This window comes from Anoplopoma fimbria, chromosome 8 (genome assembly GCF_027596085.1).
Source record: "Anoplopoma fimbria isolate UVic2021 breed Golden Eagle Sablefish chromosome 8, Afim_UVic_2022, whole genome shotgun sequence".
Taxonomy (NCBI): Eukaryota; Metazoa; Chordata; class Actinopteri; order Perciformes; family Anoplopomatidae; genus Anoplopoma; species Anoplopoma fimbria.
In genome coordinates this window covers 16262864-16290519 of record NC_072456.1, presented here as the reverse complement: position 1 = coordinate 16290519, position 27656 = coordinate 16262864, and the positions used below count along the sequence as shown (strand labels likewise).

At 40.4% G+C, this 27656-nt stretch overlaps 1 protein-coding gene across 1 annotated transcript in view; it reads left to right on the top strand.

Annotated features, from left to right (window-relative positions):
- The first annotated feature begins 6369 nt into the window (after positions 1–6369).
- tsc22d2 (TSC22 domain family 2) overlaps positions 6370–27656 on the top strand; it is a 33303-nt gene continuing 12016 nt past the window's right edge. Inside the window, exon 1 of the mRNA XM_054603081.1 lies at positions 6370–8666. Coding sequence (XP_054459056.1) covers positions 7063–8666 — 1604 coding nt within the window. The 5' untranslated portion in view covers positions 6370–7062. The remainder of the gene's footprint in view (positions 8667–27656) is intronic.

Sequence of the window (27656 nt, the reverse complement as noted above, 5' to 3'; positions counted from 1 at the left end):
TCATATTCATTGAATATTGGTCCGTCACATTGAGCAAACCAGTTTAAAACAAAGGTCAGGCTCCTTTAACTTCTGATTGGGCATTCTTTCCTATTTTTGGCATTTTTGTGTTAATAAATTGAATCAATGAAAATGTAACTGGTAGATTAATTGACAATACAATCATTTTTTTGTTATAAACAGATGATTCAAGTCACATAACACATCCTCCAGTGTTGAATTTGATTACTTCAGACTTAAACAACATAAAAGATGATTGTTTTATCTGCTTATGAATGAGTGATTGTAACTTCATTACAGTGTTTTCTGGGGTCCTTAGACAAAGACGAGTTACAGTGAGATCAGAGCTTGAATTATTGGCTTTGCATGACATAACATTCACTTAAGAGGAAATGGAGGAATTCCAGCTTATAGATCTGATTAACGGATCTGTAGCTCCTGCTCTGATTTTTTAAAGCCTTTCTTAGTAACCTGGTTCATGTCATCCTGGTGCCACCTCCAGCTGCAATCCTAAATTATATGTCCATCATAAACAGTGCAAATGCTGAGTTCTGAGAAATGTATGCTTCGGGGGAAAGAATTAGATTAGTTAAAGTTTCTACTCTCAGTGTAGTTATTAAGTTTCACCTTTTGACCTTTACCAGTCATACGACTTGAGCCACCTAAACCTGGAGACCAATAAGTATGAAAACAAAGTGATTTCAAACACACATATACACAGCAAACACATACAAATATATGTATTGTAAGTCTTTTTAACAATTACTTGATTATTCAAATAAAGACACAAAGAGACAGCGATGCAAATTATTTCCTGGGAACAGGATCTTTCTGTCAAAACAAGTCAAGCCAAATATAATTCTGCTGAATGATCAGGATAACCATCTAACCATGAGCATGGAGGCAGAGTGGGAGTAAACAACTGCACATTTTCCACTGAAAACATCTCTCCTTTTCCTCACAAGTGCCTCTTTATAATCTCTCCCTGTCCAGGCACCTGCATCACTTAGTTTCAACAAAAATAGCCAGAAATTCAAAGAGTAACCAGTTCAAGAGGATTTTAGATTTCTTTGTTCATATTCACTTTGGCTAACATTCCTGTGAAGATACACACTTTCTGTTATATGTGGGTGTGAGAGCAAACATTATTGTTTCTATGCTTGAAAACAAGCACCCAGATCTATGAGTCACTGTCTCTTTTTCTCTCTCACACACAAACACTCACTTGATGTCCCTCAAACTGTCTGAAGAGAGTTAATCTTTTAGGCCAAGTGCTTAAATTGGGGGATATTTCTATTTGTTTTTGTCTGTAGTGGCAGTTTTAAACAATCAATCAGAACTTGTCTCATTGGGGATTACAGCTCAAAAACTGTTCCACCAGGAATGTTGTTTCACCTTCTCTGTGCTTATTTTCTCCCTTTTTCATGGTAATTGGCATAATTTCTTGCGTTGTAAGGATTTTAAGACTCCAAAACCCTGAACTTTGTACTCCTTGTTTTTTGTTAGCTTGTGATTTTTGCAGATTAGGGAATTTAAACACATTGTAATTGTACAGCTCTCATTATAAGATGTTGGGCCTGTATTGTGGACCATTTCAGCTTCCAATGTACTTTGATCTGCAGCTATTTAAAACCCTCTGTCTGAGGAAAAGCATCAAACTCTAGAGTAGCTGCACAAGCCATTTCTCTGTTCTTTGTGCCATTTCGCTTGTACTTTTCTACTTTCAACAGCTCCTCTCCTTTTCCTTTCCCTAGTTTCTCATAATCTTTCTCGTAATTTAATGAAGTTAAGTGTGTGAAACTGTTTTTGTCTTTGAAGGGCACTTAGGAGGAATAAATATTACACAAGAAGCTATATTAGAAATGATTCACATCTTGATAGCACAATCATGACTTCTCATTTATCTGACTTGCCTGTTGACGTAGGTTTATTCACTGGTAGTTGCAACTTTTGGGACAAATGGCCCAAAGGGAAATAAGATTTATTTGGTGGTCTTGTGTTCCTCTGTGAGTATCTGTCAGTTAATATACACGCGTCTTATAACATTGTAATACCCTATAGCTATATTACGTTGTCCAGTTCGCTGGCTCTTTTCTGTCCTACGGGATGTTGGTCATCAGCTGATGAGCCACACCTGAAACCTGGTGTGGTTCCATCAAATTCTCTTCTTTGGCTGACACGCCTGCTGCTTTGTTTGTTACATGATGACATCACTGATTACTGATTTTCCATGCTTTGTTTTTTTTAGATATTATCTGTTAAATAAATGTGGTTATTCATTGATTTTACACACGTCAAAGTTGCTAAGCGTCAGAATATTGTCATGTCTGTGTTGCACCAGTCTTTGGAGGCTCTTTCTTCTCCAATCTACCATACAGACAGATACTGCACATTACTGTACATTACTCATACAGGTTTATGTAATCTCAGGATATTGTGTAATAACTGAAGTTTGAATCCCCAATAGGCTTATTCTGAAGGAATTCATGAGGTAGTGAAAAATAACAGGAGGAACATGCAAAGCTCAACCGAACAAATACACCCATTGATCTCCAAAAACTACACAAGACTTTAACTTGAAGCTTGTTCTGTGAGACATGAATATCTGGAGCTAAAAGGAGGATTATGTGGAAGAATAGCTCCACCTTGAAACACACACACATGACGGTAGTTTAACTTTATTTTAACACTTACTGTTATTAGCAGTCAGACACAGGGATATAAATGGTTCAGGTCAAGACTAACAAGCCAAAGTGTGCTTCTCTGGAAAAGGATTCACGTGCATATTTCATTATTTGGTTTCAGGCTGGTCAAGCTGCCCTGAAGCAACCCCTTGTGCCCTTTTTCTCTGGGGAACCCCTTATTTTAGCAAGTGCTGAGTGATGTTTGGTCAGTTTGTTTGTTGATCGTGCACTCTCAGGCCCAACGCTGCTTTGCCAAAGGCCAGAGGTCTTCCAGGTTGGGCTGCTGAGAGTGACCGCTGGCCAGGACCCTGGGCCCCAAAATACAGCGGTACAACGCCTGTCTTGTTACCGCGGTGGTACACTGAAAGTGGACCCAGCATGCTGGACTGTGACGCGCCGCAGCACAGCCTGTTAGTCTTCGCCCTCAGACCAGAGCAAATAAACACAACCAGCTACACAAACACTTTGGCTGGGGCTCAGAAAGCCCACGCACAGCCCGCTACTAAAGAAGGGCGTCTAAGTTTAGAGGTCTCGATGGAGCTGATGTTGCAACATTGTTTTCAGAAGGAGTTATATCCAGGTCCATAGGAGAGGAGAAAGAAGTAATGTTTCACGCTTATTTAAAGCCTGCTGTAATTAAGTAGCTTTTTCACACTGTGGTACTTTTTTAAAGTAAAGATACAAACTGATAGTTAACTGCTTTCAACCATAAAGCCACAGTCAAAAGAGCCCCTAGCTTTCCAAACAAGTAATATTACTTCTATTTTTTCCGCAATAAATCTTTTGACATTTTATTTGTTTTCCATCCCTTATGAAACGCGGCAGGAATACAAATGAAATTGTGTATTTTATTACTATGTCAACCCACATCTAGATTGGGTTGTTTTCCTTCTCCTCTGTCTTATCTAAGGACTGCATGAAATTGTTTTCATCAGACAGACCTTGTGAGTCGGCAACCGGACATTATGTAACTGTGTAATTCAATGATTAGTCAGTCGTATCAGGGGAATAATATTGCAAAGCTTTTTTCAACCTCTCAGTTTATCAACCGTGTAATAAAGTTGATGAAAACACTACAGTTAGTTGTACTGCCATTTCCTACACAGTTTGCGTTTTTTAAGGAGCAATAAGACTGCAGTAAATAAAGACAGACGGAATGGGAAGATGAACCATTGGTTTATGAGATGAGGTAGAGAGGTAACACGTTTGAGTGTGTCCTTGAGCAATAAACAAAACCTAACATTCACACTTTCCTTCATATACATATCTATTTTTTTACTGCCATTGTCCACAACTGCAGTTCTGTATTTTGGGTGTAAGGAAGGAATGTTTTGCATGTTATGTTAATCTGTATGAATATGCTTATAGGGATTAAAGTACAGTAAGAGTCGCAGTTCTTGAGAAAGTACAAACAAATATATTTTATTTTTCACCTTTATAAGTAATGAACAAGAGCTGAAAGGAAATCACTTGTTTTGTGGATCATCAGAAAATAGCTGATCAAAAACTATTCCTCCAGCAACACTTTTTATACAATGCAATTAAAGGGAAAACAACTTGTTGACCATGATCAGACCTGACGTCACTAAAAACATAGGCCAACATCATGACTCATTTATTTTTCTTTGTGTCATGAGTTGATCTTGTGATAAACTATCCTACTGTCTATCACAAGCCTTCAATGGTCCTTATTGAAGCATAACCTCTGTCATCAGTTCATTGCTAATGAGTCACCATCAGGGAATAAAGTAATTCATATAGTGTGGGTGAAATAAGGTAAACAAGTTACTTAAGCGACTAAAATTAAGATTTTTCTTAGAAATATCCTCTTACCAAAAGGTTTAATCAGTTTTACTGATGCGGGCGAGTCCAAATAATTTAAACCCTTGTGCGTCATTCACACAATACATGTTACGAAAGCTGTCAAAGTCACATATGAGTCATATTGGTCATACAATTTAAAAAAGGTGAGAATTTTGAAATAACCTGGGCAGTGTTTTAAGGATGCATTACAATCCCCTAATAAGAGGTGTTTTATAGGCCCCAACCTCCTTAACTATTTCAAATATCTGTAATTTCTTTCCAAAATGTGAATAGTTCTGTCCTGCTTTAGTGTGTGTGCTGCAGTTCGGGCCTCAGTTTTACTAGTTGATAACCGCTCCTTAAGAATCTGATGGTAAAACACAATTATAGTGTGATGGTAAATCTTTTTTTATCCTTCCAAAGCAAGACCAGGGGTCAAATGTCACCTGAATAAATTCAATTGAAGGAAGGTACAGCAATTACACAGCTTCAGTCTTCGAACAAAGTCAAAACAGATAAAGGGGTGTAGCTAGGAGGAAACTGTAGATCATAACTGTTTCTCAAGAACAATTTTGTTTCTTAGGAACATATTTAATATCTCTGTCATTTACATTGGACTCTTATGACCTTACACATGCAAGAAGGAAAACTGTATTATTAATGAATGCTGCAAATGTAGACAGGAGTGTATTCCAGTTGTTGTTGAATGTGTTTTGTTTTTTGCTTTACCCTTAGGGGTCACCATAGTCATGGGCCATGTGTATGAGGCGTTTCCTGCTTCCTGGACATGACTGAAAATGTACACTGGCAACCAGAAAAAGAAATTCGGTCTATATTACTAACTGGTTTGATATGGCAATTTGCTGAACTAGTGTTTTCTGTAATAATATATAAAGTAGATTATTACTTTGGCAGGAAAAATACTGAATTTAAATGTGAACAATGGTTTTATTGTTTATGTATATCAGCCTTTTCAGACCATCTCTACACTGATAGGGCAAGGTGTGCTGGTGTCTAACAATCACAATTTCCTTCCAGCAACGTCAATGTGATATTATTTCCTCTATTTCATATGATGTTAGTTTTAGTTTAGTTCAGTTTCTTTCTCAGTTCAGTTTCTTATCATTTATATTTGTTCCTTTTAATTACTATCTTTGTTCTTGAGTGTCTTTAAGGTGCATGTTTTGGGTGAAATATATACATGTGCACAGGGACCAAAATGATAGTATACACACTAATATTATTTTAACAGATACATACAAAGTCTGTAGGCTTTTCCACTTTTTTAGTAGAGACTGCATTTATGAATGGCACTTTTGTTAAGCTAAATGATGCCAAGTAAGCAACAGGATCATGACTCAGTCGATTGAAGTCTGAATAAATGAGTCAGACTTTAGAGATCGTTTCCAAAAACCGACAGCTGCTTCTGTAAGGGGATATCAGATTTACGGTCCGTTTAAATATGATTTGTTTCAGATGATGGCTGTACTATAAGCAACAGTAAATACACATGTATACTTGTTAAACGTTGTATGTTATTCATGAGGTTATCCGATTGTTTCATCTCAAAATGATAAACCCTCCATCGCCCATTAACTAACATCTGCCGACTGCTGGCGAACTCTTTCCTGCTTCTACAGTGTGAGACCTTAACCGGAAGTGACGTCAGCGAAAGAAAATAGTTCACAAACCATTTATAAAACTTACTAAGCTATTTTAAAATGAAATATAGCCGAAAAGAAATAATGAATAATAATGTACAAAATACAAGTCTGTGGCGTTGTTGATTTAAAAAAAAAAAAAAAAAAAAAAAAAAAAAAAAAAAAAAGAAATGTAGGAAACAGAAAACTAGTTTGACCTCAATACCCAGAATGCACTTCGCTCTTGCCATCTTGTCGAGTGGTTGAGTAAGGAGAGCGGCAGGCAGGAGTTAGCTACGCGTTAGCTTTCTGCCGCTGTGGTAAAGTGGTTATCTGTCAGCTAGCTGCTAGGAGCAGCTGCCAAAAGTGAGTTGTCCACCCGACGAGAGGCAAAACTTCACTGACTTTGAGACGTTTTCTCCGCCTCCCGCTTGATTATATACTCTTTTTTTCGGAAAGCCAATGGATTTGTTTACATCATGATTTCTCACATGCTGGTATAGGAGAGGGGGGAGTAAGCTAACGACAGCTAACTTAGCTAGTCGGTGGTGAATACATATAGTGGGCCCGCCTCAGACTAAAGTACCGGTGGCAGCTGCCGAACGAGAACTTTGACAACATCGGCCTGTTTGCAACTCCGCTGTCGGGACACAAGGAAGGCCGAGCGGGTGTCGGAGAGGCCGTCATAGGAGCATCAGTCACCCGCGTGCTGGGACCGGACATCACGGAGTTTTTTTGGGGGGAGCCTCGCTTCGGTTGTGACACTTTTCTCCAAACAAGAGAGGAGGAAGAGGGTACGGAATGGAAATGTCCTGTGATTATACGTGTCTGTGTCACATCCCTCAGCTGTGAATTCACCTCGCAGGACTTGTATCAGTCCAAACACTTTGTTTGATCTGGAAGAAGACGGACTTTAACGCAGGTGCTGGTCAAACATGTCGAAAATGCCGGCGAAGAAGAAAAGTTGTTTCCAGATCACGAGTGTCACGCAGGCTCAGGTGGCGGCCAGCAGCATCGCCGACGACACCGAGAGCCTCGACGACCCGGACGAGTCCCGGACGGAGGACGGCTCGTCGGAGATATTTGACGTCTCTCGGGCCGACCTCGGGGTGTGTGAGATGAGTTCATCCGAGGAAACGTTAAGCAACGTCGGGGAGCCTCAGGAGGGTCCGCCGCCCACCAGCGCCCCTGTGAACGGGGGACTCTCTTATCAAAGCACAGGCACTGGTCGTGCCACCCCACATCATTTAGGAGGGCCCGTGCCAGCTACGACTCAACCCTTTGTCCCGAGCTCAGCCATCCACCCGTCAGTCATCAATACAGCCCCTGCCGCCACTATCCCCACCAGTGTAGCTCCCGTGAGCACCAGCTGTAGTTCCCGTTTCAGGGTCATTAAACTTGACCATGGCACTGGGGAGCCCTTCAGACGGGGCAGGTGGACATGCACCGAGTTCTACGAGAGAGATTCCGATTCAAATGTCAATAGAACTGTGGATAGCATAAAGTCAAGTGTAAACCTTGATCACAGTATAGACCGGGACAGTGGGCTCGGGCCCACCAGTAACCCTGTGTTCACCAGCAGTGCTTTTTCTGCACAGACTTTGGGGAACACCGCGGACAGTGGCTACTCCGTGGTGCACCCCGCCCATCCCCACTCTTCTGAGCCTCTGCAGCAAGGCTACAGCCTGGCTCCTCAGACAGGGAGCGTAGCAAGTGCCTTCCAGCCCACAGGGTATATGACTACAGCATCACAGCAACCACAACAGGCCCAGGTCAATATGCAGCCTGTTGCTACCCAGACCTTCCTCTCCAACAGCCTCAATGGTGTCCACCATGGTGCCATGCATCAGAAGACTCCCGTTATACCTCCTGCCACGCAGGCCCAGCAGTTTGCCTATTCTACTCATCCTACTGGCCTCTCTACTGGTCAGCTGGACTATAGTCAGCAGCACTTTGTCTCAAGCACTCAGAACCTTCCCATGTCTTCTCTCCCTGTGGGGCTTCCAACTAGCCAGGTACCATCGCCTCTAATCACCGCCGCTGGTCCAGGAGCCCAAGGGCTTGGCGGAGAGGCAGCCTCAGCCCAGGGTCTCCTGCTGCAAGTAGGAAATACATCAGCCATGGCACCCATCCTCCCAGGAAATGGCCAACAGCAGCATTTGAGCCAGACTCAGCCTTCAGGAGGGCTAGGCACAGCCCCTGCACTTTCCAACACATCCCACAGCTGTGTGAACGCACCTGCCACAGTGCCCAGTACCACCAGCACCCCTCCAGGAGTGCAAAACCAGGCGCCCGGCACAGGAGGACTCATCCTGCACCAAGGAGCCCACGGAGGAGCATCAACAGGCCTTCCCTCTGTCTTCAGTTACCAGACCGAAGATAGCAGGCAGAAGTCCGATGCCCATCTTCAGCCCAGTTCCATTGTGGTGCCAGGGAAAGATGGTGTACGGCCTTTCTTCGGCCAGGGCCTTAACCTGCCCACTCCTGGTGTCAACAGCCTGTTTGGCATCCATATTACCATGGATGTGGATGAGGACAGGTAAGAGGGTATAATAGAAACATGCCTTTATGAAAAGAGCCCACTCACATAAATGTTGTTTACCGCTTTTTTGTTAAGCTGTCGGCGATCAAGCAATATTATAGTATTTATCACTTTGCCTGAGTCTGTGAGCGAAATATGATACAGTCTTCACCTGGAGCAGCACTGATAACTTGTTGGAGGTAGTAAGTGTGTCTCTAGAAGTGTGCCCTCATGTTAAACATCCTTGTTGCATTCTTCTTCACTGTGGTCATACACCAAGCCGGGGAGAACGCCTCTCCCTTCCCCAGTGCCAAAATTAAGCACATTTTAACTATAAAGTGTTTGATTGTACTGAAAGATCAATGAGACAAAACCCTTATTTCGAGTTGTAGTGAGCCAATTGAAACGGGCAGCGACAGGATATTCTGTATTTATTCTGTCTTTGTCAATAATATGCCACCCACAAAACAATGCTGAGTAACTTGCCTCTTTACAAACCCACATCACCCTCCCTCAAGCCTCCATTCAACTGTACAGACTGTTTGTGTTTACGGGGCGTTCACAAGCATTTGGAATAGTTACAACACACGCAGTAGCTGTGTTTTGTAGCTAAAGGAAATAACTCCCCCAAACGTAGGCGTTTTTCAAATCTCCTGTCTGTCGAGGAGAGACGGTTAGCAAACTTTCGCTGGGCAGCGATCCCAGCCGCCCAACTTTATACCTAGTAAATACCAACTCTACTTCACTCTCCTACAGGACCCTTCTAATGTAAACACAGTAGTTATTTTTAGGGTCTGTCAGATGCCCATCACACAGCTTGTGCCTAAGTGTTGTCACTCTTTGCCGTTACAAGAAAGCAGAGGAGTGTTGGAGAGGTGACGTTTGAGCCAAGAATGACCTAGATGAGAGCTAACACACACACACACCTACACACACAACGCAGACGTACATTGTCTATCCTGAATTAATTTTATTCATACCCCAGTGTTTATCAGTTCATCTGTTTTAGGAGGTTGGGGCCTAATTTTTATCACTCATGGTCTACTTATTCCTAGAGCTTATCATTGTTTACTGAGAGACTTTATCCCAGCAGCATTACACATGGATTGATTGTGTGCTGAGGGCAAAAACAGTGTGTGTTTGTGTTGTCACTGATTTCATGAGAGGAACATCGTGTGCGTGTGTGTGTGTGTGTGTGTGTGAGAAAGAATAGTGACATCAGTGGCTGTCAGTGTCGCTATGGTGATGCTGGCAGCAGGACAGGACTAGCAGGGAGGTAGAGAGGACACACAGACCGGCGCACAAACACACACCTGTTGCACTGATAGCAGGCACGTAAGCTGTCTGTGTCTGTGGCAGCGATGACATGGCCAGACTGAATCAGCCGACGTCTGCCTTCTGCTGTGGCTCTCAGAGGATTTCTAGTCAGGCCTGTCCACGTTGACACATCAGATTAAGAAAGTGTTGCTTTCTTTCTGACCTGTAATGGGTTTAAGTCTTCTTTTTCTCTGCACATTTCCACTTTTTGTTACACGAGGTTTCAAGTACATGAGACTTGAAACCTCACACTTACACATAAGTTTAAAAAAAAAAAAAAAAAAAAAAAAAAGCTGTGTGAAATAGGGTCCCATAGAGGGCTGTTACCTTTCAAGTATAAACTTTTATCGGTAAATCAGACTCAATTTTTAAGTCCAGTCCGTCCAGTTTTTTGTGTCGTCCGATTTGCAACAAAATTGCTACATAGCCAGTGGTGCTTCAGCCGCACTCTGTAACCATTTTTCAGAAAGATATGTTAAACAGCCTGGCTGCAAGTTGAGTCAACACCAAACTGGATATGGCCAAAACTTTTTGGTTGATCACTTTTAGTTGTAATTTAAAAAGCCTCGCTAACTCATAACTTTCTCGTAAATCTCCATCTCTGTCATGTTAAGTGATTAAGCTGCCCACTCCTGGGACAAATAAATCCATCACATATTACATTTATCAAGCTGAAGAACAGTTGTATCTTAATTCTACAGCGAAGAAAAATGTAGTCTGAAGTAAATTCTGGTAAACAATTTACTGTATATGCTAAAACATGTTATCTAGAGGAGGAGCATAACTGCTTTAATCAAGTTGACTACTCTGATTGACAAGGTCAATGAATGATATTTCATTGATGATTATGGGCACCCCAATTATTTAACTTTTCTAGATCATTTGTATTGTGTTAAGAATCCCTCTTTCGTCACCTGCTTATTACACGGTTTTGCTTTCAATAGATTTTTTCCTCTGTCATCTGAAGTGTGTGCTCGAGGCCTGCACACACTTCACTCTCACTCTCACAGCCTGTCACTGTTGGTTGTTGTTTTTTCTTCAGGCAGTTCCAGTGTCTCAGTCTTACCGGAAAACTTTGACTTTTTTTCCAGGACTAAAAATGGTATTTATGTTGGGGCAAGTGAATATCTTCCGAGGCGCCTGTAGACTTTTAAACGGTAACCTGACTCACCTTTCTGCATCTATAGCCTACACATTCACACTTGAGAGAGACCTAGTTAAGCCACAGTCAAACTTTTGGCCATTGTAGAGTGTGAAATTCAAGAGCCTAGTGGAAGGTCATTGTTCCTGGTAAGTATGGTGATTAAAACCTACCACCATCTAGTCCCAAGAAATGTTTTATAAACTTCAGCTTGTTTCTGCCAGATCAAAAGACTGCCTCTCCTATCAGCAAACACCCCAAAATAAACTAAACTAAAAAAAAACCCTGGTCCGACAGAAAGGGAAGTAAACCAGCTGCCAAATTTACGAACCTCCTCGACAAGTCTGATAGCCAACTTATGAAGTCACCGTGCTGTTGAAACTCAAATAACCACAAGATTAATTTCTCCTCACAAACAACGAATGCAACATGACGTTGTAATCTGAGTGGAAGCTTTGTGAAAGGTCAGCTGCGAAGTGTGTGTGTGTGTGTGTGTGTGTGTGTGTGTGTGTGTGTGTGTGTGTGTGTGTGTGTGTGTGTGTGTGTGTGTGTGTGTGTGTGTGTGTGTGTGTGTGTGTGTGTGTGTGTGTGTGTGTGTGTGTGTGTGTGTGTGTGTGTGTGTGTGTGTGTGTGTGTGTGTGTGTGTGTGTGTGTGTGTGTGTGTGTGTGTGTGTGTGGTGGAAATTGTGAGTCGTCCCAGCACCAACTGGGGCTCCTGCAGTGGCTCCTGCAGTTTGGAAAACAATGGTTGGACTGGTGGAGAGTCATTTTGTTAAGAGACACTTGCAGTGTCGCCTTTTGTTCAGTTGAACAAGCATTAGTGTTGAATGCTGGGAAGATGAAGAGAGTTTAAACCTCCACTGTTGCTCATGACTTTAATGTTTAAGCTATGAAGGCTCTAGTTTTTTTAATGCCTTGAGTTGAGTGACAGCAATTTGTCAAAAGTTTTCGTAAGTCTGAATATACACGCGTTCAGTTCTTGTACTGTAGCACCTCCTTCCAGTTTATCTCTTGGCAGTTTGACAGTTACACACAAAGGAGGAGGGATGGAGGGTCCTGTTTGGGATGGGGCGTGTGTGTGTATGTGTGTGTGAGTGTGTGTTGGGGGTCGTAGTTTGTTTTCCGCAGCGCCTGAAAACAAGGGAGCAGCTTATTTTCCACAGATAGCTGACCTGCCTGAACTTCCAGGGGATACATTCCTGGATCCCTGAATAGCTGTGATTGTGGGACGCCCCGGGCTGAGCAGACGGGTCTGCACCAGTTCTGGTTTTGGGCTGGACCACTGGCCCTGCCTCCTGTCTGTCTCCCTCCAATGTGTCTGTTCTGTCTCTCTGGCTCTTGTTTTTTTTTTAGTCAGTTCCTAACCGAGGTCTTAACACTCTCCCTCTCTGCTTTTCTTCGCTACCAGTTAGCATCATTGGCTTTTTCTAGTTTCATTAATCAGACGAGAAACCTCATGCCATACACAAAACTATATTCTCTTTGCTTTTGACTTTGAGCGAAAAGTTGGTGTTGAGCAATCCCCAGGATTTTTCAAAAAGATTCATAATAACTGAGCGGTTACTGAGTGGTTTTTAATGATGTCTCCTGGATCTACCCTCTTGGTGCTCATTAAGAGTTTTCACCTAATTTGTTCCAGTTCCACAAAAACAACACTCCTCTCCTGCAACGAGGCAGAGCAACAATAATGTTTGTACAGTGAATCATGTTTGATATTAAAACACGTCAGGTTTGTTATATATTTTATAAAGTTTCAAAGATCAGATGGAAGAGGCCAGCGGTGTGAGACAAAGTGGTTGAATAAGTTAGCATAGCGGGACCCGCCCTGTTATCTCAGCAAGACGTGGTCAGGGGATCACTTCCAATTAGAGTGGACCTGCCAAAGCAAGTAAACAACTGCGCTCCTGGTGGCCTACCATTACTAACTCAGTTTGTCCTGGACGCCAGGCCATTGAATCAGCCGCAGAGCATGTTGCAGGCTATTCCAGGAATTAGGACAGTGTGTAAACTGTTGGTGTTTGTTGTTTTTTCCCAATATGGTCTCAGCACAGAACAGGTTAGACTGCTCTTTTTCAGAAGCTTAATGTCAAATTTCCCTAAAGTTAGCAAAATTGAACATGGGAGTTCTTCAACTGGTCTGAAGTGTTAAGCCTGTCTAAATGATACTATTAGATCAGTTTAATGCAAATTATATATTTTCACAAAAATAAAGACAGACTTATTCTAAGCATAAAAAGTTAGCCAGGCTAGCTTCAAGACTAAGATCCATATTTCCATGGTAACAATCAGTAAAGAAGAGAAAAGTACAGCTCATAATTTGTGGTTTGCTAACAATATTCTAAAGTGAGTATTAATAAGGGAGAATGCTTTTAGAGGCTGCAGTTAGCCTACCTTTTGTAAACACAGCCTGAACCGAGCATGAACTGTTGACTGACGAGATAAGTACCTCGCATGCAGGACAGCTGGGATTACAGCTGCCGAGTCCCGAGTTCGTCCGTATTGGAGAGTTAGCAGCCACGGTGTTGCGCGCATGGTCTTGGACACATGTGGCCAATTTGCCAGCTTTATTTGCGAGTTTGTCAGCTGTTTGTCTGCCTGGCATTCTCTGTCAGGGTTTTTTGGTTACATTTGAACAAAAATATATAATCAGTTTATTGTATTAGTCCTTTTTCACGCGTAAACATAAACACATTCCCCAGTTCTAGCGTCTCAGATGTACGTTTTGTTTATGGGTTTCCTTGTCATATGTGATAGTCAACTCAATTTCTTGGGTTTTTTTGAAATTTTGGCCACAAGCAATCTGGAGACATCATCCTGATGTTTCAGAAAATGTGATGGCATTTTTCAAAATTTTCTGACCAATTATAGACATAACAGTAAACGATAAAAAATAATGTTTAGTTGCAGCCCTAATGATCGCCATGAAAACATTGTTGCAAGTTGTTTTTATACTACAACAGCATCATGTCAGTGTTAAATAGTGGTGCAACGGATTGTAACACTCACGGTTCGGATAGTGTCACGGATCAGAGGCATGGATTGGATCACAGATCGGATCAGCAGTAAAAAAAAAAAAGAAGGGAGCAAATATAACTTTTATAGATCCCTGTTCCCGTTTTCTTTCCCATTGATACTAATTGCCAATCTTTTATGATCCATATTGGCATATATATATGTGTGTGTGTATATATATATATATATATATATATATATATATATTTTTTTTTTTTTATCTGCTCTGAAGTCAGTAAACCGTCAACAATTCTAAATGTTATCCTTTTACTTTGTTATAGTCATCTATAGTGTGACTTTGTTCATTGGCCTTTAGCGGTGCTGCCACAATCTGTCAATTTAAATACGGATTAGTTGGTTACACTGTAGCATCATCAGAGATCGGCGACTAGAAAAGCATAAATGCCCATGTCCTGATTGCATATTTGACTGAATATTGGCAGATAACGATCGTCAGAAAATCTTTATTTCACGCTGTGATGGTTAGCATTAAACTGTGTAATTAATCCGCGGTTCACATGGGTGCCGTGGGGATCATGGATCAACAATAGTCTGTAACACCACTAGTGTTGAAGTTCACCTGTAGCTGATAGCTCATCCTCTAGCAATCTCACTTTTTTTTTTTCATGTGATATTGACATATGTGTGCTGTTTTTTTTTTACCTCAAACTGCAGAATGCTGCACACCAGGGCGGTTGATATGTTTTTAAGAACCTCAATTAGTTTGAATTTTCTGGCAATAATTGTTCAAAAGGACACCGTTCTTGACATCAATGGTGCTTCAAAGTTTTTCTCAGAAGTCAGCTCTAGTATTTTCCGATTTTGGTGTCGCTTACCCTGTTGGTTTACAGTAAAGTCAGATATTCTCATACCACATTGAGGAAGTGAAAGAGAGAGAAAAAACACTTGGCAGAACTGGCCTCATCTCAGAGTTCGCCTTATGCTAATGGTGAGCGATAATAAAGTACAGGAGTGAAACATGTAAAGTATTTCAGAGCAAGTAAATCACAATAAAGAAGGGGGAGAAGAAAGAAAATGCTCATCGTTTGGGGGTAAATGCAGTGGTTTTGTAGAGAAAGGCTTTTAGGGCTGACCACAGATCAGAGCTTAAGAAGTTTGACTGTAAGTCTGTGGGATATAAATGTCTTCAGCTCTAAATAAGCTAACCAGTTCCTGGAGAAAATGTGGGGATGTGTGTCTCAGCCATTCAGTCTTCCAGAGTGGGAAGTGAGGGTTGAACAACCGGGTTTTAGAGCCTGCGGCCCCACAGAGCTCAGAGATGACTGAATAGTGAGTAATGAGGATGTGTGGAAAGCATGGCAGCCAGCTGCATTTGAGTCATCCATCCTCTCTCTGTGCTCTCGCTTGCTCTCAATGGTTGTCGTCTACCGATCTTGCTCACTGGTGCTTGTGACTGTTCATCTGTTCTCTCGGTGTGTGTGTGTGTGTGCGTGTGTGTGTGTGTTGTGTGTGTTGTGGTATGACCGTGTGGGATTGGCTGAGAGAGCTGAAGAGAGGCTCCAAGTTTTTATAGAAAGGGTGAATGAGAGTTTTCAGGGGGTGCCCATGTTGGGCGTCTTCTCGGCGTCTCCAGGGTCTGGGAGCTTTTTTTTTTTTCTTCATTCATCACTGACTGGTGTTTTTTTTTTGTTTTTTTTCCAGTCTGTCCCAAACTTCTTCCTAACTGATTGTCTCTGGGTATTAAAGTCCACACACAGTGAGGCACGTCGCTTTTAGGACGTTCAGTTTTTTACTCTTTTGAATTAATGGATGCCACATTTCTCCAATGAACATTTGGCTCAACTGAGAAGTGAAGACAAAAAGATTGTCATACTGATCTTTGAGGCTGAACATTAAAGAGTTTTTGTCAAATATCAATTTTTACATAGGAACATAGCATAAACAAACTTTTTTTTATTCAAGGATCCCGTGATTTTGATCCTTGAAGAATTGTGAGAAAATATTCAATATATTGGTCTAAACTGTGAAATGGACAGAACTGAAATTAATAATAATTTTCAGTACTGATTCATTTTGCAATTCTTATTTTGATTATAATAATTTATAATCAATATCATTTGCCATTTTTGCTTGAAAAGTGACTTAAACAGGGAATGGATCACACTTTTAGTTATATCTTTATTCTTATAGATTCATATTCATAGTAAATCTCTAGCAACAAAAAGTTGTGAAGTTTCAGAAGTGGATTCACTCTCAATTTTTTTTTTTTTCTTTCTCACCAAGTAAGTCAAAATGAGCAGAACTTACTCTGAAGGCTAACTGAGGTCATATCTGTTCCACCAAGTTGAATCTACTATCGAGGCAGGCAATGATCAATCTCTAGGGTAATTTTTTTCTGTCGCAGGTGCCGTTTTTTTTGCAAGAGCCTACGTTTCCTGCTCTGCTTTGATGTCCGCTTTCGTATTCTATCAAGCACTTCCTCTGTTGTCTTCTTCCTCTTCTTTTTCTCAAGTCAGCTTCGTCTCGGGTGTCTCCTCTCGTCAGCAGTGAACCACTCTCTGCCCCCCCCCCACTAACTTACAATGAGCAGATTTTTGCAAGGAAGCGGGACGTGAGTCATAGTGGCTGGGTAGACTGATAACGGTTTATTTGCTCATTCAAAGCGCTTGTGCCGAACAGATGGTACTTTAGGTTATCACTGAATCGGGTTTGATCTGTCATAAGTGCCTGAAGTCCAGATGATATCATTTATCTCCTATGTTCCAACAAATAACTTCCTGTAATTATGTGATTAAGTTTTAGTGTTTATTGTGTAACAGCTACCACCTTGGAATAGATAAGTGTTTTCATAACTCTTTGTTGAACATATAGTGAAATGCAGTCGTGAATCAGACTCTGTTTGCTTAATTCCTTTAGCAAAAATGCTGACATCTATAAAATAAAATAAAAATTGTCCTTTTGATAACTAGAGACCTTTCATCCTTTTGAAGCTTTTATTTTGCTTATCTAATCAACACTGACTGTCTTTTATTAGCACTATAACACCCATCTTCAGGCATGTTGAACTCCTGGTTAGCACGATGGTGAGGTGTGATGACTGGTTCATTCTGAACTTTCACGCGGTCATGCCTCCATATTCTTCATCTGCGTCAGCCTCTAAGTTTAACATGTCAACCCTTTTAACCCCTCTTCATATCTATGCTACAGCAGTGAAACAGGATCACAGGTTAAAAGTAACGTCACCATGTTAACTGAACAAGTGCACTTAAAGCGCTGTGAAATCGTTTTTTTGTTATTGTTGATATTCAGTTTTCTCACCGTACATATTCAATGAATATTTAATCAATCAACCATGTTTTTGATTTCTACATTCAGTACTCTGCTCTGCCCCTTTTGTTACCATCGGCTCCTCCTCGGAACAAGGTCGGCCAAAAAACGACTCCACACCAAACAATGGAAAATATTCCTATGCTGTCAACGAATGCAGCTCAGCAAACACAGGAAGGGCGCATTGGCATTTTATTGATGAAGTAGGATTACACCAAGCATGTTTGACAGTGTGACAGTACCTAGGATGTTTATTTCAAGTGATTGAGAGCTGACTAAGACACTTAAACATAGGTTTCGTGGAAATTGTAATTTTTGATAAGATGGCACTCTTCAGTCTGTCTACTTATACATAAATGCATCAATAATTTGCCACTTTCAATGACTAATAAATACTTTTACATTTGCTAGTTAAGCACATTTTGCACTCATCATTGACGTTTACTCGAGTAAAACCATGCATGCAGTCGTTTCTTTTTCAAATGCATTTTAGTATTGCTAATTAAGCAAAAGATTTAACTATTTATGCATTTTTTGTATTCGTAAAACATTTATATACTGCAGCTTTTTAGAGAAGTGAAACGTATGACACCACCCGGTTTTCAGCCGATTGGCAATGACCGTCTTTTATTTTTTTTTACCTTTTAGCAGGAATAAACAGTATGTCGACTCCCCTGGCCTTCCTGCTCAACCCCAGGCAGAAGTCACTGGAGGGTGACATGCCAGTGTTATTACACAGCAGCTGACAAGCCGTGACAGAAACGGACCTGAGGGCCAGTATGGCAAAGTTCACTCGGCCAGGGTCACGCTCCAGGAACCAATTTTACACTTTATTTAACCGGCAGAGTCAATGAACTTGAGCCTGGCTAAGTCCAATTGAGCAGATAGGGAGGCTTTGTAGCTCCAGGCTGATGCTATCAGCCGCCACCCAGCTGAATGAGCAAACCCAGATCCTGAATTATCCTGAGTCATCTGTGCTCATGGTAACAATTATGTGTAACCCGAGCCGAAATTAACACCCTCTGCTTTACGAGAGTGCTCAGATCAGTGTGACATATTTTCACTCATCTTACACTGACTATACATTTTTGCGAGTCCTTTTTGCTGAGTTGTTGGAGCCTGCCTCTGACATTGCTAAAGCCTGAGCTGTGATCTTATTTACTGAGGTTTTTGAAGTTGAGTCACAAATACAAAGACAATCCCCTCCCCTCTCTCCCATAGGAGAAGTGGGCAGGGTTGTGTTGTCGGTGTGGGGGGGGTTTAGCTAGCTGCACAGCTGGGACTCTGCCTGACTCGTGTTTGACTGCAGTCTCGGCCCCATGCAGAGGGTCACATCCCTGTTTTGCCGTTGAGCCTCTCCCACGGCATCTCCTAATCACTACATTATGAGAAGGAGTCCTGGAACTGCCGGGTCACGTCCCATCCCTCGGACAATTTTACTCTGCCTCCCCCTGCATCAGGCTTCAGCCCCCAAAAAAATTACTTGTGTTACATGGACAAGGAGATAGTTTTTGTATGCATGACATTAGAATAAAGATATACATATATATAGATATAGATATAGATATATAGATATATATAGATAGATATAGATATAGATATATATATATATATAGATATCTATATATATATATAGAGATATATATATATATATATATATATATATATATATATATATATATATATATATAGAGATATATAGTCACATGGGTTGAGGGATAAAGTCTGCTCAACTCTGTGTGCACTTGGCAACATCAAAGAGTGGTTTGCAGGGAAAACAACTTCAGGAAAACAACCACGTGTTTGGTCTCCTGGTGACGTGCTGCAAGACATTATGTTTATTTTGACTATTGACTTGTTTTTAAGTTATTCTAAAGGGAGGGAATTTAATTTGTGTGGGTTCCTTTTGAAAGCAGAGGCTTTCCTCAAGTGACCCGAGGGAGTATGTGTTGGTTCAGGCCCACGCATGAGCTTAAGGATTGAATGAGGGCTTTACAGGCAAAACCCTGCTTGCGATTCTAGTCTTCATCTTGTGTATGTTGTGCCATGATTGTTAACCTGTCAGAGCTCAGGGATTTGTGGACATACTGGTTTTTATAAGTTCCTGTTCTGCTGAAGCTGGAACATCATGAAACCATCATCATTATGTCATTGTTGGTATCTAACGTGTAACAGAATAGAATTTGGACGACCTTTTTCTGCGACAGACTGGCGACCTGTCCAGGGTGAACCCTGCCTTCGCCCATTGACAGCTGAGATCGGCTCCAGCACCCCTGCGACCCTTAACTGGATAAGCAGGTCGCGGAAAATGGATGGATGGAATGGATAATCAAATTAATGTATCCTGAATCTTCAACTCTGTGGCAAATAGTCCTTTATGTTTGACTTTAAGTGTGATTAAGAGTTGTGACACAAACAAAGCTTCTCTATTGACAGACGTTCTGGCTGCTAAATCCCTTGTCAAGCACACATTATGAGACCAGGGAACGGCCTCTCAGATCTGACAGTTTAGCATGACTTTGCTTCAGGCGACTCGCACAACACCAGAGTGAGACCCGTTTTTTGGCATCTTTTTGCAGGTTGGTTGCTCAATGTGTTCGCAACCACCTTATTTAACTTTAACTGCAAAGTTATGCTTAACTGCAAAGACTTCTGTCCAGGATGTATTTAAGAATAAGAAAAAAAATACAGCTAATAAAAGTTCACAGAACTAAGTAAATCCTGTACACATTGTGATATTATAATAATCTAAATACTGTCTTGAGTCATTTAAACTGATTCTCAGTCATTGTATGACAAAGTTATTTAAACAGTTGCAGCTTCTAAAAAGTAATCTAACGAAATAAAAGCTTTCACAAGACGATCATCTTTCATTTGGATAGAACCGGTGCGTTTTTCAGACGAAGATGCCACTCAATATTAATATTTTATACATTTTACTGATGCCAGATAAAATTATGGCTCACCAAACAAAACAGGAACATTTTTTTCATTGTTGATTAAACAGTAGTTGTGGCCGCATGTCCCAGCTTGTTATGCTGTTTGAATTGTATCATAATAACAGTAATTAATGACTGATAAACAGAAGCTCACCACAAAGTCAAGTGCAGTCATGTTTGCATCAGGAGAAGGTTCAATTTCCTTACCTACCTAACCTCATGCTGCCTTTATTTAATTTTTTTTACACACTTAGGAACTCATTTGTCTGTAGTCTCTCTTAAATATTTGCCTCCAGCAACAAAACATGTTGCAAAAGTTCAAGAGGCCGAATTTGTTAAGGGCACAATCTGACGACGTGCGCTGTACTGCGTGAAGACGACTTCAACTCGCTGAATCCCATAACCTGCCGGCGGGATTAAAAAGAAAAGCTTGAAAGGCAGCCAGAAGCTGTATCAACTGTATCAACTGTCATTATCGGCAGATTTTCATCTTTCCGACAGTCCTGTGCGAGAAATGCTTCAGTCAGAAAAAGCAACCAAAACAAAGCTTAAAATTGTGATATTTCATCAAATATATTTTATTCTGAATGTCTGAATTTAAAATCTTGCCCTCTTAATAAACACTTTGCTTTAAGCAGATACTGTAAAAAGTGTTAAATTCTACACTCGTCAGTGCAACTAGGAAGCGACGATTGTTTCGCCTGAGACAAACATTTGCATGACCGAAAATTCCGTGAAATTCCGACACAACTGCAGGCTGCTGAGTTCAGTGCATTGAGGTGAAGACAGGAGAGGCTGTCAGTAGAGGTTGTAAAAATCCAAATAGTTAATTATATATGACACGTAGAGCCGTAATTATTTTTCAACATTGCTTAAACTTGTGGGCAATTGGAGAATTGTTAGGTATATCGATTCCATTGTTTCTCCGTTTTAAATATAATTTAACTTTCACTGCACAAAAGAGTTCTCTCTGCTTCTAGCCATGATTGTGCTGCTCCCATAGAGGTGCAGGATTAATATATGCAGGTGAAAATCTAGGCCACAGAGAGTAAAATGTGACAGGAGTTGGAGATTTGTGTGATGAGGGCTACAACTCACTATTAATTTTATTCGCTATTAATCTGCAGGATAATGTAATAGTGAAATGGTGCCATTATTTTTGCCAAAGTCGAGGTAAATTCACACAAATATCTTGTGTTGTCCAACCAGCGGTCAAAAATCCAAATGGATTCAGTTCACTATCATATACGGCCGAACAAACATGTAGTGGGCCTTTTTATATTGGCCTTTACAGTGTTGTGTACTGCGTGCTACATAACGGACTGAAAAACACACTCAATCCTACAATTCCTGCTGCAGAGGGGTGAGGTGACACGCCACACCTCCCTGTTTCCTCCCCCCCCAACTTTTCCCATCCTCCACTTCCATGACTTTGATTTGCTGCTTTTCTCTCAGCTACCTTTTAGATAACTCTGCGTGTCTCCTCTCTGTCGGATGAACTCGTCATGCATACAAAATTCAGCCCTCGTCCCAATAAAACCAGGACACGGCAGCAGTGTGTTCTTTGTGAGCTCTTTAAACCAGCAGCAGTGTCTAAATACCTCACCGGTGCATGAGGAAACTTGAAGGTCCTGAGCTGCTGTTTGTGGGGTGTGGTGCAAGTCACAGGCTCAGATATGGAAACTCGGCTGTAAATCACTCTCGACAGACACAAGTACAGCGGTGGATGGTTAACCTCGCTCTTTTAGTTTTTGTAAAATAATTTCCTTATCTCGCCTGCCGTTTGTTTTTTTCGTTCCTCCAGGATCTCTTGTATATTGAAACTGCCCACTTTACGATTTTGTAAACCACCCCTGTTCTTATTGTAGGACAAGCCTTTCATACAAAGTTTTACAGTTCAGGTGCTGACAAAAGGTTAACTGACGTGAACTTGAACCCAGCAGGAGCATTCACTTGTCCGGTTTGTAAGCTGTTGAAAACATGAAACTTCACCTTGTTGACCTGTTTGTTTGTTTGTTTGTAGCCGGTTTTCTGAAAGTTGTTTTGGTTTGAGAGTCTCTTTTTCCGTTTAATGGAGAGCATTAAATTGAATTGACTTGGCCTATAAAAGCATTAAATGCATTGTGGTGTAGAGCAAATGTCACAAGTGAAAACTATTTTGTTTATGGCCTCAAAATGCACGTGGTCATACATCCTGAAAATGGATTCACTCATTATACTTGAAGGCACTTTGACTGAAGTAGTTACTCAAGTTTATTGACAGTATATTGTTACTTTCTAGATCCCATTTCACAACAACTTCAAATTGCAATTGACACATTTTAGTTTGTTTTCAGTGTAAACTCTGAATGAAGGTGAAGTGAAAGTGTCAGCCAAAGTGTGACCCTTATAGTCATGGCAAAAAAAACAAAGTCTAATACTTTACCAACATTTGTCTGTTTTGTATCGTAGTCAAGCTTCTTGGACTGTTTTTAAATTCAGACATCAGGGCTGAGATTATATCATTTACATCCTGTGCTAGCAATTACCCGAAAGCTGATAAATATTTGATGTGGTTAGTAATTGTATCTTCCCTCAGGAAAACTTGCCCTGTTTAGAGTTCACTTTCTATTCTACAAATGTCTGGCCAAGTAGTTTTAGAGGATTAGTAAATTCATGAACGTTATGAGCTGACAAGAAAAGTGAACTTCCTGTCCAGATCCTCCCTGATCGAAGGTGAACTTTGAGATTGTTTTCTGTAAATGAACAACAGTTTCACACAATATCCCATGATTAGTTAATTAAAAGTTTCACAGCCATCCAAAACAATCAATCATGTACAAAACTAAAAGCATCATGTTATTAGACTTTAGACTACACGAGGGTACAAGTGATTAAAACTAATAATGAGAACACTTTGTCCAAATGTAAGTATTTAAGCATTTGGATTTCTAGTTCATGAAAAAATGCCAACAGATACCTGGCTGTTTGCAAAAATAAATCTCCTGGGTTTTACAGAATTATGTTGTAACAAGCAAACATTTTTGCATGAATTCTTTTTGTGTTTGCATTTTTATTTAATTTGCACTTTGCACTCTGCCCGAATTAATCCTAAAAGCTTTTTATTAGTTGTTCAGATGTTATTGCCACATTTTACAGCACACCTGTAATTAATTCCAGATGTTGGTTTTGCACATTAAAGTGGAAATCGTTTGGCAAAATCGTTTTCACTGGTGGAATCAGCAAATGCAGTTTAATACTAAAGGTCCCGGCATACTGGGGGCAGCAGAACAAGCCATCGTCGTTTTAATAAAGAATTCAGGCAAAATTTGATGAACAATTGCCGTCGGTGTCAAACTGACAAACGCATTACATTTCATGTGACTACTTCATCATAAAAGTCAACTTTCGTTTTTTTGCCAGTTAAATGCTTTTAATGTGAAGCTGCAGCAGGAGGAAATATTTGGTTTGCATTAGCAGTAACCACAGCAACCCAGTACTGCGATATGTTCATTAGTAGGCCATTGGCTCGATCGCCATCGTGTTACCTTATTCAGCAATAGATTACTTGAGTCATTTATTTAGATGAAAATCTTTAAGATTGACACCTTTTTATAGTTATAATTTTATTTTCATGTTCTTTCAAATGACAATTAACAAAAAAAAGATAAGTAATCGATACAGCGTGGATATGACAGTGTTTGGCAGTAACGACACTGGATGATGAGGGTTCCTGCAAAGGGCTGGGAAATCTGGATAGTGTCATCATTTCCTCTGACCTCTCAGTGTGGTTCAGGATCCTCTTTTGCTCTCGTTCACAGTCTCTCTCCCTCGTTCTCCTCTCCCAGCGTACACGTTTTCCTTCCTTTTTACTCATGTTTCTCTTGTCTCTGTTTCCTCCCCAAATAAAATGCAGGAACCCATCCACTGCTTTCTACCAGGCTTTCCGGCCTAGCAGATTACGAGGGTCAAAGCCCTTCAACGATAGGTATGAGCTCGGGTGTGTTTACGTGTGTTTGTGTGTCGCCTGGAATGGCTGACTAAACCAGACCCTGCATCCATTGAACCCCGCGCTATGCTGTTTTTATTTTTTATTTTATTGAGTCTTAAGGTGTCATTTTTCGAAAAAACACGTCGATAGCCTTTTAGTAAATAGCATTTTTTATTTTTTTTTAACAGAGAGACAAACAAAGAATAAACATCTCTATTTTAAACGCTGCGTCATACAAATTTCTCCTCTAACGTACTGAAAAATGATCACATAAAGATTGTAGATAATATCAAACACATTCTGCTATCAGCAGCTTCATTGTTGCTTTTGCAAAACTAATTATTAGTTATTTCCCTCTATCTCTACTTTCTCATTACATTACATTACAGTCATTTAGCAGAGCTTTTATCCAAAGCGACTTTGGTTTAAAGAAAAAATGGCATCTGAGACCAACTACTGAATTAAATGACTTGTCAAGCTGGACATTTCAGCCGCTGCGAGTGTGTAATGCATGTCGAAAGCATGGCACTGTGGGAAGTGTCCTGGTGCGTTTTGTGACACTCTGTGACACTTAAAGTGTCTACATTCTTCCGGTCATGAGGATCCAGTGCTCTGGTTTCTCTTGCCCCCTAGGACCTATGTGGAACACTGCCAGGGGCTTTCAGCGCTGCAAATAGCATCTCACAGTGAGATACCATGACGGAGGTTGTGTAGTATTACTGAAGTTTGTTATGTATTTTTAGATGAGAAGCTGGTGATTAGTGACTCGGATTTATTGACTCCGGGAAGTGGAAAACTATTAGTGGAGGAACGATTTGTCAATTAATGATTCTCAAAACAAGCGATTTAAAGATGGCTTTAGGGAATTATATAGTTTTTTATAGACTTATACGGTATCTAAACCACATAGTTATGTCTGAAGTGCCTCTACCTTGAAAATTCAAAAAAAAAAAAATGCCTTGTGAAATACATATCAACATTGACTTCATCATTTTAATTACAGCACAGCAGAATCCTTTTCTCTCTTTTCTGAAGACTTGAAATTAAGTCATTAGATTCTAATGACTTAATTTCAAGTCTAACTCCGGTGAGTTAGTTTTAATGACTAATCATATGGCAATAGCAATGTGCTTTCCTAAACTGTGACATGAGTATGGCGATAAAGCATTCAGTTGTTACATTTGACTCATTTAGCAGCTGGATAGTTAGCTGCTAGCTTTCTAGTTCCACCATGTGTTGATCTTAAATGGAAAAAGTTGGAACTGAATCAATCAATAACCTACTTTAAACTATTATATGTTGGTTTTCAGCTGAAAAAGAGAAGTTTGGGGGTATAGTTACTCTTGAAATAACTAAGAAAAGCTTGTCAGATTAATCAGTAATGGAAATAATGAATAACTCAATTAATCTTTTATATATTGTTTAAAGATGTTGTCCAGGCAGGGACTGACGTTCACTGCTGTGAAAAACAATTCTGAGAAAATGCTACTGCAATATTATATTAAATATAGCAAACATAAACAACCAGGGTCTCCAAGGTGTGTGTGTTGCTGCACAGATTTCCGAGATCTGCCGACTCATTTCTGGGAATTTCTGGGGTGTCGTTATGATACAGAACATACTGTGTTATTGTGGCTTAAATCTGACAGAAGTGAAGCTGCATTATCAATGGATTGTTAATTAACTTAAAACATGCGAGTACCTGTCAAGTAACGTCGGTACTAAAGAAAATTAATACCAGTCAGTTTTGATTTGGGAGTGAATAGGTCCGTGGTTTGAGTGGTTTACATTAGTCACGACCGCTTTTTGTTCCCATGTGCTGTCTCATGGAGACTGTGTGAGATCTTGACTTTCTGCCATGGATATTTAATTGGCTGCCAACAAACAGCGGCAAACAAACTTTGGAGTTAAAGAAGCGGCATTTTTATGTTGAACATGCGGTTGTCTTAAGTCATGAAATGTTATGATACGGCCTGATCAATTATCTCCAAGGCCACAATTATCATTTACGATCAGAGGACGCTGGGACTCTTTTAGGACATTTGAAGTAAATTTGTCATTTTGACTTTTACTTAATAAGCCAAATGTATCCGTGGTGTATCTTCTAGCAAGAGGATTCAATCAGCTAGATTTTTCCACATGTAATAAATGAAAACCTTTTGTAGCCCATGGTTGTTCCTAGGACCAAACTGATCTTGCCTCTAGATTCATTGTATTATGACATTTTATTTTTTGGCAGTGCTTGAAATAAAAAGACTCTGGAGGGACCGATGCTATATAGTTGACTTGTTAAATTGATTACAGCGCCATTATGTTTCTTCATTAGGACAAGCAGTACAGTTATGTTTTCGTTTCCGATTTATATTTCAAAGATTTAATCCCAAAAAGATCAGTCGTATGTATTATTTGAATTATATTGTTCTTCAAACGAGCCCGTCCGAATGAGATGTGGATGTCAATGTTGCGCAACAGTAGCAGTTGAGCTTGTGTAAAGTGTCGCGGCTGGCAGAAGATTCAACGTTTGTGTTTGAGTTCCCGATCCAGTTTGCCTATGGGCTCTATGACTAACAATACAGCATTATTCAAAACCTTTCAACAAACCACAGGTAAACCAGTCGCTTCATTCCACCTCCCTTGTGCTGAGCTAGCTCTCCTGCAAGGTTGGACTTGTTGAAAGTGAAGGAGGTTTTGCATATAAATAGTTTGGGGGCATGAAGGAGCATTCCTGGAAATGATTGCTTTGCTAAAAATGTGAAACCTCAGCTGGGAAGCGTGCCCTCTCATCACTTGTACTTTTTTCACAACCAGCTTTGGTGTTTTGTGCAAGTTTCTACTACGTTATTGTCATGAAAACATGCGTACCCATTTTTTTTAATTTTTTTTTTACAGTTCTGCTGCAGCACTATGGGCTCAAAAAGATGTAGAGCTTGCTAATAATGTTAAAAATGAATTTCAAATCCACGGTCTGTATATCACCTTTTGTAAACCTGTGACAAGAGTGCATGAGAAATCCATTTACAAAATCTGAATTTCTCAGGTTTGTCAATGTGTGGAAAGTTTGTTTGTTGTAGTGTACAAATTTAGGCTGTCTAAATACAATTTCTGCAAAAAAAATGACACAAAAGTCTCATAAATACTGAGGGACATTATGCTTTTGTCACATCTGTACGTAGAAACATCGTTAAACGTTAATTTTCTAGTTTCCTGTATTTTATGATGGACAACGTGATACTGTTGGTCAGATAAAAGAAGACTTTTTCTTCCCATTCCCACCCTTAAACTTTGCATGCAGTGTTTTCCCCCCACAGGTTTAAATGCTATTAATGTTCATTTCCCAAGCT